Source organism: Hyperoodon ampullatus (assembly GCF_949752795.1).
Source record: "Hyperoodon ampullatus genome assembly, chromosome: 14".
In the NCBI taxonomy this organism is placed as follows: Eukaryota; Metazoa; Chordata; class Mammalia; order Artiodactyla; family Ziphiidae; genus Hyperoodon; species Hyperoodon ampullatus.
In genome coordinates, this window is record NC_136927.1 from 82,440,315 (window position 1) to 82,461,306 (window position 20,992).

The 20,992-nt window shown below is 45.1% G+C and overlaps 1 protein-coding gene across 1 annotated transcript in view; it reads left to right on the forward strand.

Moving 5' to 3' along the window:
• Positions 1 to 2,481: 2,481 nt before the first annotated feature.
• The window catches only part of CASS4 (Cas scaffold protein family member 4), a gene marked incomplete at both ends in the record, with an annotated part of 36,364 nt that continues 17,853 nt past the window's right edge, over positions 2,482 to 20,992 (forward strand). The window contains one exon of the mRNA XM_079719659.1: positions 2,482 to 2,517. Coding sequence (XP_079575785.1) covers positions 2,482 to 2,517 — 36 coding nt within the window. The remainder of the gene's footprint in view (positions 2,518 to 20,992) is intronic.

The window sequence follows — 20,992 nt, forward strand, 5'->3', positions numbered from 1 at the left end:
ATAAATGAAATAAATTTTTAAATAAGACATGCAAATTACAGCATTCTAATCTGTTTAGGGACCTTTGAAGTCAGCCCTTCAGTATAGGGAAGAATTACTGTCTGGAGTCCGAGAAGGTGATAGGAACCGTCTAAACTTGAATTGGTGTGAAATCTGTCTGTTGTCTTTTTTTGTTCATCACTGTGTGACCTTGAGTGAGTATATCCATCCTTTCTTTTTACTTTTTTTCAAATATATACAAAAGTCAATAATACAGTAGAAACAATGGTTGCCAGGGGCGGGGGCAGAGGAGACCAAGGAATGACAGCTGATGGGTACGGGCTTTCTCACTGGGGTGACGAAAACGTTCTGGACTTAGTGGTGATGGTTGCACAACTCCGAATATACTAAAAAACACTGAATCGTACTTTTGTGGTATGTGAATTATATCTTAATAAAGCTGTTATTTTTTTAATTCAATATCAGCAGTACAGTACAATGAATCCCCATGGACTCATCACTCGGACTCCCCAATTTTCAACTCATGCCCAGTATTGTCCTACCTATACCTCTATCTACTTTCCCCTTGAATTATTTTGAATTTTCAAATTTTATCTGTAAATATTTCAGTATATATCTCTGAGAGATAAGGACTTTTTAAAATGCAATCATAACATTTTTCCGTCTCAATATATATGTGGAAACATGGAATCTTGGTTTAATAAATTCCCACTCTGGAAACATGAACCTCAGCCTTAGCTGGACAGTGCTTGCCTCTTCCTCATCTGAGGTGCTACATGGCCCATGGCCACCGACACGGAGGAGCTGCTGGAGCCAGAAGAAAAAGCAGGAGGGAAGAGGTGCACCCAAGAGAAACACCCGGATTCACATTTAACAACATGGAAATCACCTGCTATTTTGCAGCGGCCTTTGCCTCACAAATATCACCTGTTATATGCATTGCGGTGGTACTACTTTAATGAGTTGTCTCAGCTGTAAAGACTAACAGGATAAAATACTTCTGTTAGCTCAGGCTCTATACTGCTCTGCCCCTGCTTCTCGTACCTTGCCTTCCTCGTGAAGCCTTCCCTAAATTACTCCCCCACTCTCCCATCTCTGTCCTCCTCTCTATGGATCTCCACCTTGAACTTGTTGCCAAGTCAGTTTGTGACCCTTCTGTGCAATCACTGTTCCCTCCCTGTTATCTGCTCCCATCAACAGCATGTCAATTACTTGGCACTGCAAGTTAACTTCCAACACTGGTAACGATTTAAAATATAGGTCGTGGGGACTTCCTTAGTGGTCAGGTGGCTAAGACTCTACACTCCCAAAGCAGGGGGCCCAGGTTCAATCCCTGGTCAGGGACCTAGATCCCACATGCCACAACTAAGAGTTCACATGCTGCAACTAGAAGATCCTGCATGCTGCAACTAAGACCTGACACAGCTAAATAAATCTTTTTAAAAATAAATAAATAAAATAAAATATAGATTGTCTCAGCCAGAAATCAGTCAGCTATTTCCACCTGTAAATCCTTCCTGGTGCTCAGACTTGTAGGGGCTACATGTGGGACAGCCAGCAGACAAGACAGTAAGTGCTGTAATCACAGGAGAGAGACAGCCCACCGGAGGTGGAAGCTGAGCCCCGCTGGGAAGGATGGGTACTAGTTTGTTTATGTGAAATAAAAGTGTGAACATGCCTAGCAAGGAATCTGCTCTCGGGTAGGTCCTCTCTGGATGTTTAGTCTGAACTTAAGGAAAGTGGAAAGACTTAGCAAGTCGTCCCGAACTGTGTGAATTAGTGTGGCATCAAGTGGGTGGGTCGGTGAGATTTGAGAGATAATGTATTGATAAGTGCTCAGCATAGCTCTGCTGCAGAGCCAGCACTCAAAGACCAGGGGGTGAGTATGGGGGTCAGAGGAGGGGGAAGTGGAAGGGTGCATCTGACGGGGAAAGATGTGGGATGAGGTCCCTTGGGCACGCCCCCCCGCCCCCCACTGGACTCGTTTTCTCCGGCTGTTGCAGGGTAAGTTTTAGGGGGCAAGAAGGAAGAAACACTGACCGCTATCACAAATTTGTCCTGGCGGCGTCTAATCAGAGAAATATGCTTGGTCTGTCCAGGGGGAGTTGTTCCACAACGTTCAAGGGTTGAGAATTCCGTGCGTTCATAAGTAGGAACTTCACCCTATAAAGCAGAAGACTTTTTTTTTTTCCTTTTGTGGTTTCTCGTAGCAAATGTGTGACAATTTATACTTACAGACATCACACATTGAGGAGTGAGTGTGGCCTGGATTTCTGGTCTCCCTTCCTTCACCTCTTTTCTTCTCGTCCTTTCCAGAAAGTTTGCTGCTCGGAGAATCATTCTGACAATTTCCTGTGCTGTCAGCTCCATAGAATTCAGTTTCTGAGAACCAGCCAGAGGCATGCAGTGACATTGCGTAACCACCTCTGAAGTCGGAGATATCAGCCGTGGAGCTCAAAGGAGCCGTTTCACACCAGCAACATGAAAGGAGCTAGCATCACGGACGGAGCGCCCAAGGTGAGTGGCGAGGCTGCCTGCAGAGGCAGACGGAGCAGCCTGTTTGTGTTATGAGGACAGCGGCCAATTTCAGGGCTGAGTTTCTGATGAAGTCAAAGATGAATACCACTAACATCTAAGTTTGAGAAGAGAAAGTTTCACGTGAGTTTAAGTATAGAAACTATATGTGCCGTAAAGCTCCTGACCAGTCTGACTCAGAGATGGCTGCAAATTACTTTCTAGCAAAACCCAGTTTATGCGGTTGATAACACAACCCATCCCTTTGAATCCATTCACCTTCTAACAAACTTCTGAGCGAGACATGGGTCTCTGCCCCAGCCCTGAGTCCTCAGCGGGCCTTCCTAGTGCTGTTTTCACGTTACCTTCTGTACTGACATGCATGAGTGGAGCCCAAGTCTGTGACAGGAATCAAAAAGGATTTGCTGTTTAGAACGTTGAAATGGCTGCTAAAAGAAAACTGCTTGGACACAAGGAAAAGTGAAGGTCAGGGTTATTTTGCTACATCTTTTAAAAATTTTAAGTAGAACAGGAAAAAAAATGAAACAATTATGAAATGGGGAGCTTGCTTATATGATTAAATATGTGTTATTTATTATTATAATAATAACAATAGGTGTCACTGGTGAAATGTACAGCTGAATAACCCATGACAGTCTCTCTTACATAGATTGCTACCCTAGAATTTTGTACCTGACTATTTTCTTTGAAAAATTTTAAACCATTGGGAAAATAGAAAAAAAAATTCAGTAAACCTGTGCGTATCCTTTACCTAGATTCACCGGTTCCTGGCACTTTGTCACATTTGTGTGCATCTATTTGTATATATTTAGACACAGGCTACATTCACATTTTCCAAAAATCCAAAAACATCCTTTCTAGCTTTTTTGGCTGTTATTATTTCTTTGTATGTTTATTTGTTTTTTTTTTTTCCAACCCAGGACTCGTTCCAGGATCACACATTTTGTTTGTTAGGTCTCTGTCATCCTTAATCTAGAACAGTCCACTACTTTTTTTTTTTTACATCTTTATTGGGGTATAATTGCTTTACAATGGTGTGTTAGTTTCTGCTTTATAACAAAGTGAATCAACTCTACATATACATATATCCCCATATCTCTTCCCTCTTGTATCTCCCTCCCTCCCACCCTCCCTATCCCACCCCTCTAGGTGGTCACAAACCACCTAGCTGATCTCCCTGTGCTATGCAGCTGCTTCCCACTAGCTATCTATTTTACGTTTGGTAGTGTATATATGTCCATGCCTCTCTCTCGCTTTGTCCCAGCTTACCCTTCCCCCTCCCCATATCCTCAAGTCCATTCTCTAGTAGGTCTGTGTCTTTATTCCTGTCTTACCCCTAGGTTCTTCATCAGTCCACTACTTTTTTATTTCTTTAATAACACTGACATTCTCTACAAATATCCAGATTTTTTTATGATTTATACTTTTTTTTAATGGGCCACTTATTCTGTCCAATTTCTATAGCACTTTACAATGTGTAATTGTAACATGTATATGTGTAAGTAACATGTATATATACATATAACATATATTTGGTAGTCCCAGCATCCCCGTGAATTTCTATTATTGATATTATACAGATAATAACAGCTGACCCTTACTGACTGTCCATCTGTCAGGCCTGCTGCTGAGTGCGCTTCTTCCTTTTTCTCATTACATCCTCTTGACATCTCCATAAGGTAGACGTGTTACTCTTATCCCCATTTGACAGATGAGGAAAGTAGGGTTCATTGACTTGCCAAGGTCATTTTCTAGTAAGTGGAAGGCCAGGAGCCAAACCCAGACAGACTGACGCAGACCCAGGCTTAACCAGCTCACTATATACTGACCCTTAGGCCAGAGGTCCGCAGTCTTTTCATAAAGAGCCAGCTAGTATTTTATGCTCTGTGGTCCACCTCTGACCTCTGGTGCATATTCTCGTTTCTATTTTTTATTTCTGGCCGCACCTCGGGTTTCGGGATCTTAGTTCGCGGACCAGGGATCAAACCTGGCCCCCTGCTGTGGAAGATCAAAGTCCTAACCACTGGACTGCCAGGGAAGTCCCTCTGCTGCATATTCTTTTTTGTTTTTACAACCCTTTAAAAATATGAAATCATTCTTAACTCTTGGACTGGTCATGTGGATTTGGCCCACAGGCCCTAGTTTGCCGACCCAAGTCTTAGATGAATGATGTCTCAGCTCGTACGGATGCCCCCCCTACCCAGTAACAGCAGCACCAGGGCAAGAGCCCAAATCTTCCATTCCTAGCCCAGAGGCAACCTCAGTTCATGCTTTCTTGGGTATCCCTACAGAACTGCCAATGCACATATAAGATAATATGATTTTTTTAAAAGGTTTTTCAAGAACAGGAGCGGTAAGTGAACAACTGTTGAGCTTCTTGTCTTTTACAGTGAACAGTACATATTAGAGCCCCATCTGTTTTAGCACCAGTGACCTACCTCAGTATTTTCAATGCCTACGTTGTCATTTAGGTGCTTTTGATTAAATGGTAACACAGTGCTTGAAGGAGTCATACCATGTGAGTGGTTCTCAGCATTGGTGCATCTGACTTTAAAGCAACCCTGACTTTCACTTAGGGGCACCCAGACTCCTTTCATGCCCCGAGGTCAGCCTGTGTACGTCATGTGGTGAACTGTGCCTGCCCTTTCAGGCTGTTCCCCAGTGTTGCTGCTTGACAAACAACCAAGAGTTCCTCGTCAGTAGAATTTCACCTTTGTGCACAGCAGATTTTGTGTAATTGTCTGACTTTTATTAGGTTTCTGCAAACTGTCTTACAAAATGAAGAGAAAACTGAAAAATAAACATGGTGATATTAGAGCTAGGAAACACTGGTCTCAAACAGTGTAATTGCAAAAGGTAGAGACCGTTGTGTTGTTGCCAAGGTGGTAAATCCAACATCTCATTGGACTATAGCTGATTGACTCCGTGTTCAACTCCATTCATGAAACGCTGGAAAATGAGGTCTGAAAGAAAAGGTGAATAACTGGTTTTACTATATGTAAGTCCTTGCTTTGGATTTTTGGTTGTTTCAAAAGCGTCTTATTTATGAAAATAGAGTCTGCATGAATTTTAGTGATTCGGTCCCATTTGTTGCACATTGTGTTTACTTCTGAGCGTACGTGTCTGTGTGTGCGTGCAGATGTCCACACCATTAGAGGTGATGCTGCAAATAGCATCTTTGTGTACAGGCATCTTTGTCTCCCTGGAGTGAATGGCCAGGAAATGAAAGAGGAATCCTGGGTCAAATAAGCATGGTATTTTGTTTTCCATCACTTTCTGAGAACTTCTAAAATTTGAAAACTTAGTTTCCATAGTATTTTCTCTACAATCTATATATTTTCTCTCTTTTATAAATAGAGCCATAGGCTGTTTGCTCACTTGGTTTTCTGAAGGGAGTTTTCAAACCAAGTGTCTTTACCATGTTACTGAAGGGTGGATGTTCCAGAGCACTGATCAAAATAATATTTGTGTTTTAAGAACGTTTAAACGTCCTGAAATGTTCTCAACATTTCAGATTCAGCTTCAGTTAAAACGCAAATATCCTGTGGTCCTCTTCCATCTCAACTCTGAGTGGGATGGTTCTAGATTCACTCAAGGAGGGTCTAGGTAAAGACTCAGAATAATAATAAAAAAAAAATCACCAACACTGCCAGGGTTAGTTTAGACCCTGACAGGCTGCAGTGGCATCGGATGAGTCTGCCGCTCGCCAAGACTCTTCTGCTCTGGTGCTTCTGGGCAAGAACGCTCGGCGAGGCTTCGTTTGTGAATGAGGAGCAATTTCAGGCTCTCCTTGTACCTTCAAAGCTCTCAGATGGTGAGCAAGACACTTTCAACTCAGTCTTTGTCGAAGAAGGGCAAGTGCGATCACGGCAGGGAACTCACCGTCACCCACCAGGCCTGCCGCGTGCCCCTCCCACCAGCTCCCACCAGCTCCCACCAGCTCAGTTCCTTGCCCTTCTCCCCTGCTGTTCCCGACCTGGGAATGCTCCTCTCTCCCTGTGGCTTCACCACTGGGTCCTCCTCTCAAGCATCTCCCCATCCAGAGGCCTCTCTGGACCACCCTGTCTAAACCACCTCCCTTTTCCACACCCATCCCATCATTCTCATCATCCATCTCAGCCTCACTTATCAAGATTGGAAATTGTCTTGCCTTTGTTTCGCCCTTTGGAAAGTCAGCTCCCTGAGGGACAGATCTGGCCTCTCTTATTCAGTGCTGCATCTTTAGTGCCTACAGCAATGCCTGCACATAGTAGGTGTTCCAGAAACACTTTGGCCGGTGTGCGTGTGTGAATGAATGGGAGATTACCGGGAGTGCAGATAGAGCCCTTGCAACGTGGCCACGAGGACAGGAATGGTACTTCCTGCTCACCAGATGTCTGGGAACAGAAGTCACCCCTGACTCTCAGCTCTTCTAACCCCTACCTGGCTCCGTCCTGACCCGCCTCTCAACCTAGATGCTTCAGAATTACCCCCACTCCTTCTCCCACGGTCACATGTTGCCTTAGATCTGAGCCTGTGCAAGTGAAGGCATGGCCACAAGGACCTGTGGTCTTCCTCTGACCTCATCCAGCAGCCTCATCCCTTCACCTGCCTCCCAAAGCAAAACAAGTAACCACAGCACCCAGCTTGAAAACACAACTCATGGTCCACTGTTTAGCCTCTCACTCAAGACAGAATCATTGAGCTCTGGGGCTTCAGGCAATCAACACAGAGCCGACATTCCCGTGGGATCAGACAGTCGGTAAATGAGTAAATGGACACAATGATCTCGGGTGCTGACAACTGCCCTAAAGCAAAGAAAACAGGGCTTCCCGGTGGCGCAGTGGTTAAGAATCTGCCTGCCAACGCAGGGGACACGGGTTCAAGCCCTGGTCCGGGAAGATCCCACATGCCGCGGAGCAACTAAGCCCGTGCTCCACAACTACTGAGCCTGCACTCTAGAGCCTGTGACCCACAACTACTGAGCCCAAGTGCCACAACTACTGAGCCCGTGTGCCACAACTACGGAAGCCTGTGTGCCTAGAGCCCGTGCTCTGCAACAAGAGAATCCACAGCAATGAGAAAAGCCCGCACACTGCAACAAGGAGTAGCCCCCGCTCGCCGCAACTAGAGGAAGCCCCCGCACAGCAACGAAGACCCAACGCCGCTATAAATAAATAAATAAATTTATTTATTTTTTTAAAAAAATTAGTATAAAAATTAAAAACAAACAGGGTGACCTGATAGAGATGATCCACAGAAAGGGCCTCTCTGGAAACCAGAATGATGGGGAAAGTTTTCCAGGCAGAGGGAACAGCAAATGCAAGGGCAGGAATGAATTCAGCAGAGCAGGGCATCCATGAAAACGCCAGTGTCGTCAGAGCAGAGTTAACAAGGGGAGAAAGTGTCAGAAACAAGATCTGAGGGGTAAGCAGGGTCTGTTCACATAGGGCCCCGTGGACGCCTTAAGTACTTTGAAGTGCATTCTTTTTTTTTTTTTTTTTTTTTTTGCGGTATGCGGGCTTCTCACTGTTGTGGCCTCTCCCATTGCGGAGCACAGGCTCCGGACGCGCAGGCTCAGCGGCCATGGCTCACGGGCCCAGCCGCTCCGCGGCATGTGGGATCTTCCCAGACCGGGGCACGAACCCGCATCCCCTGCATCGGCAGGTGGACTCTCAACCACTGCGCCACCAGGGAAGCCCCCTTTGAAGTGCATTCTAACTGCAGAATGCACTCGAACTGCATGCAAACTGCTACTTTACACAAGCCACTGGCCTGTGTAAAGTAGGAGATAACATGGGCTGATTTACGTCTTTTAAGACATCTTAAGGCTGCTGTGCACACACAGACAGTCAGTAGGAAAGAGCAGGAGCGGGGAGGTGAGTCAGGAGGCAGGGCCAGGGCTTCATTTTCCATTTTGGGTGGTACCGTGCTGTTCTCAGCGCACATGGAGAAGCACCGTTTGCTCAGTCTTTTGAAAAAAATAAAACGTTTGGTGTTTGAGAGTGTCGGGAGATGTGAGCAGAAAGAAGAGTAAATAAAGGTATAAATAGCTTTTATTGAGCTACATGGGCTGTATGCTTTATTTTTTGAAGAAACGGATGTTTATTTTCCACCAACTTTATTTCCATTTTCTTTCATTCATTCCACAAATATATTGAGCCAGACGCTGCTCTAAATGCCACAGAAGACAAAAGTCTAGTCCCTTTTCTCAATATTTAATAAACTGTCATTAGCGTTAAAAATCCATTACCTTCTATTATTCTTTCCCCTGTTCGGTAACCTTTATTCTCTCTCTCTTTTTTTAAATAAATTTATTTTATTTTTATTTATTTATTTTTGGCTGCGTTGGGTCTTCGTTGCTGTGCGCGGGCTTTCTCTAGTTGCGGCGAGCGGGAGCTACTCTCGGTTGCGGTGCGCGGGTTTCTCATTGCGGTGGCTTCTCTTGTTGCGGAGCACAGGCTCTAGGCACGCGGGCTCAGTAGTTGTGGCTCGTGGGCTCTGGAGCGCAGGCTCAGTAGTTATGGCTCGGGGGACTCTGGAGCACAGGCTCAGTAGTTGTGGTACATGGGCTCAGCTGCTCTGTGGCATGTGGGATCTTCCCAGACCACGGCTCGAACTGGTGTCCCCTGCGTTGGCAGGTGGATTCTTAACCACTGTGCCACCAGGGAAGTCCATAACCTTTATTCTCTTAACATTGTATTTGCTATAGAGCTCACATGGCGGGGCGGGGGGTGGGGGGTGCGGGAAAGGCCAGACAGAATACCAACTGCTTATACTACAAGTTAAAGAAGTTGCCAGGACACTTTTCAAAGGAGAGTGGCCTGCATGATAATGGAATGAGGAAGCAACCGTAGAAATGTGTGTGGTCATGTTGGAACTGTGATGACTCAGGGGGGAAATGACAAGAGCCTGGAGGGGAAATAGCTTCAAAGGAGGAAGGTGGGAGGCTGGTAACAAAGAAGAAAAAAGATACCACTGCAAGTGATATTCGAAGACTCCAACATGAGTTGCAAAAAGGGGAAATACGTATTTTAGGAACCATTTCCAAACGTATTGCCCATAAACCATGTGTTTACTGGAATGGAAGAGGGCTCCTGTGTGCACATGGCGAGGACAGAGATAGGAACAAGAAGGCGGAGTGCGCGCCTGCGCCTGGGACCGCATCTCCTGGCTCTTTGCGGGGAGGCTTTGCCGGCTCTTAAAACTCCTCTAGGAAATGTTATTCCTGGTCAAGTCTGGGCTCTGCCTCCGCCCACCCACTCCAGGGTGAATCGATTGTTCTTTTTCTTTAAACTGTTGCTTCTCCTTAGAGTCAAGAGCAGTTTTGTTTGTTACACGTTTGTTACAGGCAGCTTGTCTTTTGGGGCTTGGAGGGGGTGAGAATTGGGGTAAGAAAGCAGTAGGGTGGCTCTCCCTTGGAGACGCTTGCCATCTGGTTCACAGAAAGTAAAAAGTGCCTGTGGAATGTTCTCTTGGGTTCAGAATTTAAACTCAGAGGCGGCTGAAAGGGCACGAGAGTGAATTACTAAGAGCGAGAATGTCAAGTTGCTTCTGTCCTACACGGATGTTTCCCAACATGGAGGGGATCAACAGCCCTGGGGAAATCAACAGGGACAGTTACAAAGCACATTCTCTCTAACCTTCCTTGTGTGAGGCTAGCCATGGGTTTATCTGTGACTCATTATTGACAACAAAATGAATAAACCCAGTGAACTGGAATAAATGCCCACCAACAGACTGAGAGAAGAACTTAAAAGAACAGGTGGCTTGCTGCTTTCCTAACACCCCTAAAAATGACCCTAGCAAATGGAGAATTCGGTGAACAAGTATGAATGTTCACTCATTTCTCTGTGATCCATTAAATAGCTTGGACCAGTTTTGAATTCTTCCTGATCAATCAAATGGAAAATAATCACACCCTGCAGGGACTTTGACCGCATGCATACAAGATGATTTTAGGTGTGGTACACAGATAGAACATTTTTTAATGTTAGCTCTGTATTTTAATGTGCATTGGAAAAACCTAAAACTAGCTCATCAAACTTGTAATTTCATAGGTCATATTGCTTTGGGAGACTTTTTTTTTTTTTTTTTCTTTTTTTTTTGTGCAGTACGCGGGCCTCTCACTGCTGTGGCCTCTCCCGTTGCGGAGCACAGGCTCCGGATGAGCAGGCTCAGCGACCATGGCTCACGGGCCCAGCCGCTCCGCGGCATGTGGGATCTTCCCGGACCGGGGCACAAACCCGTGTCCCCTGCATCGGCAGGCGGACTCCCAACCACTGCGCCACCAGGGAAGCCCTGGGAGACTTTTTTTTTTTAAATGGCCTTAATTTAATATTTTCCTTGAAGTTAAAAATATACAGACAGCACATGGATATGACAGGAAGCATGCAGTTAATAGACAGGGAAGTTTAAGAAACACAGTCTTAGACAAAGCTTTCTCCTAATCGGAGGTGGTATAATTGCTTAAGACCAATCAAAGGAAACGAAACACCTTCTTTTGTCTCCATGCCTTTGATCCCCTTTATGCTTCAAAACAAGAAAAAGGGAAGGAAGGAAAAGATGAGAAAGGAAAAGATTCCACCTTCCATTTTCTTTAATCCCTCTGATGGCTTTCAGGAAGTAGGAGATAAGAGCAAGACAAGAAACCATGCAAAATGCAGGGGGTTGCAGCTGGATGGGAACCCTACACTTTCAGGTGAGGATACTGAGGCCCAGGAAAATTCTCAGCTACTTGCCCTCCCCCCTCCATGTGTTTCTCACAAGAGAGGGCTGAGTTCTCAACCACTTACCTTGGCCCAACATTGCTCTCAACTCCTCTTTTCCCCAAACCAAATATCTGAAACAAGAGTTCAGAAACTTGTCTAGCAAGGAGTGAACTTGGAGGTGGGGAGGGGGTTTGGGGGACGGATGAATAAATATACTGGATCTCTAGGGCACTACAAGCTACAGAAACAGTTTGGTATAACATGGACCTGTCTTGGGCCACATCCAAAAATATCAATTACTTAGAAGACCTGGGAGATCTTTATTGTTGCATCATTTCAACCCTGAGCTTAGACTAACAGAACCTTGTTCACCTTCCTCCCCCCAGCACACTGTCAGACATACAGTAGGTGCTTAATAAACAACTCAAATCAGTGAAGCAAGACAAGTGCATTTTAGCGAGGGTCCCATGAATAGGGGAAGTATATTCAAACAATACACCTTCCAGCAGGACCCAAACCTGTTGGAAACCACAGCATTCAGGCATCAGGGAAGAAAATGTTTCATTTCCACTGGGTGGCTTTGGAATTTTTTTCTGACCACAGCCTCTTCCTCAAAGTCTCATCAGTCGGCAGTGCCTTCTGCGGCTACCCAAGTCTCCGTGGCGAGAGGCCTTTTCATCTGAACCATTAGGAAGAATTCAAAGCTGGAAGGATCAGAGTTCAACGTTATCATGGAGAAATCAGTTAAGGTTTGTGCGTGTTCACTGACTAAACCATGGTCAGGATCATTTTTAGAGGTGTTGGGAAAACTAGGAATCCTTCTTTTACTTAAGTTTTTCTTTTTCTCTTATATCCCTTCTCATTTCCAAGTTCACCAGGTTTATTCCTTTCTTAGTCCCCAGTGCCCACAGCTAAGCCGGAGACAATGGCTATTTGCATCCAGATGGGTGGAAGAGAAACTATGTGTTATGTAACCGGCCCCAAACTTTCCCACCCATGGCTGTTCGTTTCAGCCCACATCTCCCACCCCACCTCCGGTAGGGACAGCTGCAGAAAGAGCAGTGCTCAGGCACAAGTGTTCTAGACCCCAAACCTCACAGCATGCCAGCGCCAGCTACTACAGAAGGAGTTCCCTTCTGAAGTGATTTCTGCCAGTGTTTTCCAGGGTATGGACTAATCACCTTTAAAAATAATATCTTTAAAGGATCAAGACGAAGGTGAATGTGAGTATCTGAGTTTCTCTCTTCTGGAATCCATTTCCTGCAAGAGTTCAATTGCTTAGGACTCAGAGTGAACTGTGTAAATGCATCCATTACTTGTTATTCTGCATTTTTCCCACTAAGTTAAGGAAGTAGGTAATGATGTTTCCCAAGCAAATATCCCATCAGTGGAAATTATCAAAAGTTGTTTTATGTCCCACGTTTTGAAGCAAAAAAGAGAGAAATAGAATTTTGTTTAGAAAGCTCTATTCTACTCAGTTAAGTTTTTGGGGTTGTTTGTTTGTTTGTTTGCGGTACGCGGGCCTCTCACTGTTGTGGCCTCTCCCATTGCGGAGCACAGGCTCCGGATGTGCAGGCTCAGCGGCCAAGGCTCACCGGCCCAGCCGCTCCGTGGCATGTGGGATCTTCCCAGACCAGAGCATGAACCCGTGTCCCCTGCATCGGCAGGTGGACTCTCAACGACTGCGCCACCAGGGAAGCCCTAAGTTTTTTTTTTTAAAGCTTAAAGGTGACTCTAAATATAAAAGTAATCTGGAAAAGGGCATTTCAGTATCTCAGTTAAATGACTTCAGATCACTTTCTACACATTCTGGAGTCTTTTAGTCCAGAACTTTTCAACTTTTTCAAAAGCGGAGCTGAAGCTAAAACTCAGTTATTTTCTAGCCTATCTGGCAAATGAATATTAACCACAAGAAAGACAGCAGTTTTCCCTCAGCCTCTCTCATTTAACTGCTTTGCTAAGTTTTTTTAAAAAATAGCTCCAAGAGAAGCAACTCTTCTTTATGCTGTGGGATGATGCAAGAAATTACTTAGCTGTCACCTCATTAAAAAAAAAAAAATTCTAAGTATTTCTGAAAATGAAATGCAGATCATTGCAGCCGAGCTGTGTCAAGTTCTACAGCACCATGTTAGGCATGACACATTAAAAGGAAATAATTTAATATAGTTGCAAATCTCAAGGCAAGTTCTGGTTGTGAAATATACCATTTTGCTATGTTAAGTGACTCTCAGTTCCCTGTAACTTGTGGAATTTTATTTTTCAATGTAAATGTGGCTATGGAAAGCTACTGAAATTCACGAAAGGAAAGAAAAGTTAACTTAGAGAAGAGAAAGAGGAGGAGGCCTGATGGCCTGGGGGCCCATCTCAGCTGCAGACCTCATGATACAACTCCATGTGGAAGGAAAGCAGCAAATGGTTATCCCAACGCCTTCCCCAGTGGTACGGGAGTGCAAGGCACAGCTACAGTGTCCTGCAGCTGCTGGTCCTAATTTCTGGTCTTGGGAACAGTCCCCTCCTGGGGGGGCCCTCCCACCTGGCCCAGGTGTTTGTGCCCAGGACCATGTCATTCTGCAGCTGACCTCAGGGGAGGGGGCGTACCGGTGGCAAAGGCACCCAGCCTCCCCTGTTTACCTGGAGACTTATTCGATGTCTCTCTAACTTGCCTGGGCCGGGCTAGAAAAACCCTTAAAGCTTCGCCCCACCTAAACTTGTGTGATTCTTAACACACCTGCGGTGAGACCCTGTTGCCTTTAAGTGGTAGGTTTTTGTTGCCTTCTCTGGATGTCTTCTGTGGCCCTACTCTCAAGGAGCTGGGGAGAAAGAAACACTCACAAAATCAGCTGGTTCTCAACAACTGTCCAAGCACTTCTCAGCATTTTCCACGCTGTAAAGGGTCCTCTGATGGATGGGCAATAGAGTTCCATCAATGGTGTGAGCTTTCCCGGAAGTACACAGAGGGTTTCCCCAGATGCCAGATGCTTTTGTGTGGCAAACTGCTTTTGGCTGAGATGAAGACTGACTGGGTCAAGGTTCCCTTCTATCAAATCTGGGAGTAGAACAAGCTTAAGTGATCATGGAAAGCAGGAGCTCAAGTTCACCAACGCAGAAGCAATTCTCTTCTAACAGAACAGAATCTTTTTGAAACACTAGATTTTTATATTGAAAAAGCAAACCATGTACATATGGCTTTAAACATTCCAACTGTACCAATGAACATGGACTGAAAGCATGTTTTCCTTTAATCCCAGAGCTCTGTAGTTTCCTGGTCTCCGGTTCAGCTAGCCAGAGGGGGAGCCCCAATGACTCCCCAGAAAGATCATCTTCCAGAAAGATGCTGTACTCATAAAAGCATACATGGGGGGCTTCCCTGGTGGCGCAGTGGTTGAGAGTCCGCCTGCCGATGCAGGGGACACGGGTTCGTGCCCCGGTCTGGGAAGATCCCACATGCCGCTGAGCGGCTGGGCCGGTGAGCCATGGCCGCTGAACCTGCGCGTCCGGAGCCTGTGCTCCGCAGCGGGAGAGGCCACAGCAGTGAGAGGCCCGCGTACCGCAAAAAAAAAAGCATACATGGGGACATACTGTCTACACAGTTTCTCATCTTGCTTTTTAAAATATTAATCCTTGGGAATTCCCTGGTGGTCCAGTGGTTAGGACTTCACACTTTTACTGCCCAGGGCCCAGGTTCAATCTCTGGTCAGGGAACTAAGATCCCACAAGCCACATGATGCGGCCAAAAAAAAAAAAACGTTAATACTCTATTTTAGAGAATGTTCCACTTTGGCTCATTTAAACTCTACCTCATTATTTCTAATGGCTGTACAGTATTCCATTATACAAATGTGTCATTATTTGCCAGTAATTACATTGAAGCCATTTCCCAAATTCTTAATGGAGAATCTAATTCTGATCCTCTAACCATACAACTTACCCAGCTGAGTTAAAAATGTTATTCAGCTTACCATGCCTCTCTCCAGAGGCACACTTTGTCATTTGCTCATCCATCAAAATGCACATGCCATCTCATGAAGGTTAGCATGCTAAGCACTATGATTTGTAGGCTAAGAGGGCAGACTCCAGGGTCAGAACTGCCTGTGTGCCAATCTTGGTTCTATTCGCTGCCCTCCGAGCAACCTTAGGCTAACTCACTCACCCTCTCTGTGCCTTAACTTTTCATCTTTTAAATGGGACATTAGTAACAGTCCCTGCTTTATGGGATTGTGACTATCATGTGAGGTAATCAATGTTAATTACTTATCCCTGGAACAGGGTTGAAAAGCTGTGAGCAATCTTTATTAATGAGGCATTTGCTACATAGTGAACAACAATACAAACGTGACTCAATATGCATCCAAAAGATTAGAGAGGATTTTTTTTCTCTTTGGTTAATTATGGGAACTTAATATTAGTTGACACATACAGTGTGTAAGAAGTCTGCGTAGTTATGTGGGGTTTGCAAAGTGGGGAGCCTTCCCAGATAGTCCTTGCTGTGACTCCTTAAAGCCCATTGAGCCCTCCCGTATCTCTCCCGAGATTGCCTTGCAGAATGCTGTCACCCATCCACATCTCTCATCAAAAAAGAGTCATGTGGGTACTTTGTTTCTTCCTCAGGGTTGTGTTCCTTCCTCTGTCTTTCTTCCCTTTTTGGAGAATGTGGGTGGGAAAGGGAAAATGGAGGTGGTGAGGGCATTTTTCTTACACTCTTGGAATCTTTTCTTTCTCTCTCTCCTCTCTCTATTTTTTTTAACATATGCGTTTTAAAATATGATGGAAAATAAACATTCTCGAGCCAACAGATAGCACCATTCTCTCTGCTTTGATCTTTCTAAGCCTATCTATGTATTTATATAATATGAAATACTTCCAAGTACATTGAAGGGAAGACCTCTGTCTTTAGAGATGATCCAAGAGCTTTCTCCATTCTGCGTTTACTCCTATGTTCTGAGTCTGGCCTCAGCAGCCTCATAAAAGATGTATAAGAGAATATCTCATTGATCTCAAAGAAAAAGTTCCTACATCCAGGGAAGACCTTCATGAACTTCAGGGGTTCACATTTCCCATACATCACAGGATTTGAAATATTTACAGTGCATGCATTAAAAAAAAAGTGTGGCTTATGTATAACTATTCTCTTTCATGGCCCTCAGAGGGGGAGTATCAATCATTCCATCACCTTCCCCTAAAACTAACTGCTACTTCCAAGAATTCTTGGAAGTAAGTCATGGAATCTGTGAGAAGGAAGCTAAAATGCTAAACATGGATGCTTTTCAAAGAAGGATCTTAGTAGAAGAAAAATGCCCGTCTTGTTAATGGGGTTCCACGATGTCGTACAGAGCAGGGACCCAGCAACAGCTTGCTGCTCAGGGTTCCTTCCACACTTACGATCTCTATCTCTTCCTGTCTGGGACACTTATTTATTTACTACTTCCTGCCATGAGCTGGTGTCCCTGTGGTATGATTTACCTTCCCAAGGAAATGAAGATTTTCTGGCTACTTTAATGGAAAACATTCCAGGATCTCTACTCTCCTATCCCCTGGCCACTAACTCTGTCATTTCAAGAATACAAGAGTCTGGGGGCCGGGGGAGCACTTGTGAAGGATACAATGAGGAGAAAGCAGGACTGGGTTGTGATGCTGATCTGACCCTTGTGAGGGGAAAGAGGGGAGCAAGCAGGGGAGGGTAGAGAGAGCCTCAGACTGTGAGCATTTTGCACATAGTCTTGGATAACATAATGGGGGGTGGTGACGGGGGGCTTCAGAACAGATTGCCCATTAGAGGAGTCCTGCACTGGGCAGAAATGCTCCAGCCCCTGCTTGTTAACTTCGAGTTTGCAAAGGAAACCAGTGTGGGGCCTCTAAGAGCCCAGCAGTGGGCTGGACTCAGCCGCAGAGTACTTCATTTGTCCCAAGTAGTCATCTTTTGAAATCTGCCTGAGCATGCTGCAGTCTCCACCATTCCCAAACGTCTGACACCTGGCCTGCCTCCCTGACATAATACTGCTTGCCCGGCTCCTATGACCATTTGAGTTTGCCTCTCTTGCCTATAGATGTCATTAACCCAGCTCCTTCTAAGTTTACATGCATCTAGACTTTAGCAGATTAGAGTAGGAAATTGACTTGGACTCAGAGAGGCTGTGCACTGAATTGACAGGCTTCAGAGTCTGACAGACTCGAGTTTGAATCCCCACTCTACTGACTGCTGCTATGTGACCTTAACCTCTCCTAGTCTCGGGCACCATAAAGCTCTAAAATGAGGCCAACACAGCAAGTGAGCCCCCCACCCCCACCCCATCCAGCTCGAACACTCTGAGTTTCTGCAGCTTTGCTCTTTCAAGTGAACTGAAGAAAAGTGGAAAGTAAAGCAGGAAGGCAAGCCAGGCTCTTGGAGAGCCAGCATGGGGCAGTCACTGCGGAGCTGTGCCCACCCTCCCAGCCCAGAGAGGGGATGACCATCCTGGCAGTGGGAATGATGCAGAAGCCCAAAAAGAAGCTTCAGCAGGTGGCATTTCTACAGGCTCATCTAATGTGGTTCTGCTTAGAACTGTAGCTGCTGGCTCTTCACATCACTGCAGAAGACAAAGTATGAGAACCAAACCTGTCTCTCTGCATCTTACTTCCCTTGGTCCACAGCGCGCCTCTCTTCCCTTCTCTGGCAGTTACAATCCTGCCCTTCTTTCAAGACTCACCTTAGGGTTGCCCGCAATCCCTTGCCAACTCCTCCTGGCAGCACTCCTAGAGCCAACTGCCACCCTCATCTGAGCCTCAGGCATCTCCCGCCTGGACTGGACCGCTGGCTTTGATGAGCCTCTTTGGCTTCACACTGACTCCGTGGAATCCCCTTTTCACCCAGCAATCAGAGATAAACATCAACCAATATGGAACCCAAGCCCCAGGTTTTTGTTTACTTCTCTCCAGACAACCTGGTCATCTTTCAGTTTCCCCGACTCACAATGCACTTCGCATTGACACACAAATTCACTCCCTCCCTCCCTCCCCCACTTTTCTTCCTCTGCCTGGATGATTTGTCCCCCTTTCTTTCTTGATCTGACTAACTTCTACTCACTCCCAGATTGCAACTTCCATGGCCCGTTTCTCAAGGGAACGTTCCCTAAGCCTTCATCCATCCCCACTTCCCAACTGCACTCATAATTCCTCATACATTTCTGTATCTTCCTTCATTGCACTTAAGAGAAGTAGAAACCCTACATTTATTTCTGATGTGACTGGAATGTGTCTCCTCTGCTAGGGCGTACACCGGCATGAGATCAGGAACTGTTTTGTTCACCGCTGTATCTCTAGCAGAGTGCTGGGCGTATAGTCGACGCTCAACGCAATCTTGATGTATGAATGATTGAATGAATGAATGAATGAAGCTAGCTAATTACTCCCATGACTCATTGCTGATCCAGTATAGATTAGCACATTGCACCTGGCCATTGTGTGAACGTCTCCCCAGAGAGGGAATCTCTTATTTGCCTTCGTTTCCCCAGTCTCCTTTCCCTTCTCCCAACTGTTGTATGAAGGTGGGCATTTGGGGGAAATGTCCTTTTTGGAAATTGGTTAAGGTTTCTTCCGTTGTACCTAGAACCTAACTGTCTTTGTGCCCAAAGAGAATAAAAATAAACATATGCCCTCTTTCATCTCTTAAATATCTACATGAATGTTGCCAAATTATCACCCTGTTAAAAAATAACTTGGGAGTGGCCTCAGTGACAATTGCAGTTGTTATCAGGATGCTTTGCAGTCCTCGTCAGTCCCTTCCATCTGTTGTCTATAAAGCGTTTAGCACAGTGCCGGGGCATGGGTTCACGATGCCTGTTTGCTGCGGCTGCTATTTCTTGTTCTCCCCACACGGCCAGCCTGTCCATAAAAGCCCGGGTTGCCCCGACTGGACTGTTTCTTAAACATGCCTAGAGGGTCATCATCTCCAAGTCCCGTGGATGCACGTGGAGGAGCCCAGCCTCCAGCGTGTGGTCAGGGACATTCTCTTCAGGAGGTGACTCGAGCTGAGATCTGAAGGAGGATGAGTCATTTGTGCAAAGATCTGGCAGAAGAGCATTCAGGGCAGGAGGACTAGCATGGGCAAAGGTCCTGAGGTGGAAGCAAGCTTAGTGCATCGCAGAAAAGTAAGAAAATGATGCAACTGGAGGGAAATTAACGGGAGTAGTAGTGGCCCAGGAAGCCGATCAGGCAGGGCAATCTGGTAGGGAGTTTAGGTTCTGTTCTAAATGGGGTTCTAGGCAACTGGACATTTTTAAACAAGAGACCAAAAGTCTGATTTATGTGTATAAAAGACCATTCTATGCAAATCAAAACTACAATGAGGTATCACTTCACACTGGTCAGAATGGCCATCATCAAAAAGTCTACAAATAATAAATGCTGGAGAGGGTGCGGAGAAAAGGGAACCCTCCTACACTGTTGGTGGGAATGTAAATTGGTGTAGTCACTACGGAAAACAGTATGTAGGTTCCTCAAAAAACTAAAAATAGTGCTACCATGTGATCCACCAATCCCACTCCTGGGCATATATCTGGAGGAAACCATACTTTGAAAAGATACATGCACCACAACACTCACTGCAGCACTATTTACAATTGTCAAGACATGGAAGCACCCTAAATGTCCATCGACAGAGGAATGGATAAAGAAGTACATATACATTATACAGTGGAGTATTACTCAGAGTCATAAAAAGAATGAAATAATGCCATTTGCAGCAACATGGATGGACCTAGAGATTATCACACCAAGTGAAGTAAGCCAGACAGAGAAAGACAAATATCATACAAAATATCATTCTGGCTGGTGTCTAGAGACTGAATTGTAAGGGGAAGCGTGCAATAACGGATGTGAGGAGAAGGCTTAGAGTCTACGTGACCTCGGACAAGTCATTTGACCTCTCTGACCCTCCATTTCCTCATCTGTAAGATGGAAATAAGAAAACCTACCTCTGAGGCAGTTGAAAATTAAGTGACATAATGGCTTCAGTGCCCCCAACACAAAACAAGTCCCCATTCAATATAGTCCACTGTTACCTACCTTTTCTGGGAGAGGAACTCCCCAAGATTTCTCACATTTTAAAAATTCTTTTACGACACAAATTTTCATAGTCTTTGTTATTAAAACTCTAAGACATTAATTGACTGCAGGAGATGTCTCTGGACCAATTATAATGAAATACTATTCTGAAGGGAATCATGTTATAGCAACATATTTAGGATTTTCCTTTGCTGGGACTTTATATCCTTTAAGATGTTGGCTGCTGCTCTGAAGGCTTCAGGCTGCAAGTGCAAAGTAAACTGTGTCTCCATTTTGGACAGCTGTGGGTGCCCGATGGGGTGAGTGATCACACAAGCCCATTGTTCTCTGGACAAGCATCCCCGCCCTTTGCAACAGGCAAATCCACCAGCTAAAATGATGCCAGTCTGGGCACTTCAAAGCAACTGCCATGTTGAAGCAACTGCTCTGTCTAAAGATACACACGATCTTATTTCTAGACAGGTGCAAGCACGTTTCAGATGATGGGCTTTTTCTTTTCAGACTATGTTAGATGTATTTCATGGGAATTGTGATGATGGGTTGGAGATTGTGTTTTGTTTTCCCATTTCTTCCCAGTGTGGACAGTTACAGTATCATTTTCATAAAGGTAAAATCATGACTCTCGTGCGAATATAAAATGAACTCATGTCAAAGATTTTATTAAACTGAGTAATTAATGAAGGAACCAGAAAAAAAGTTAAAATCAGGTCAAAGAGCATTTGAGGATC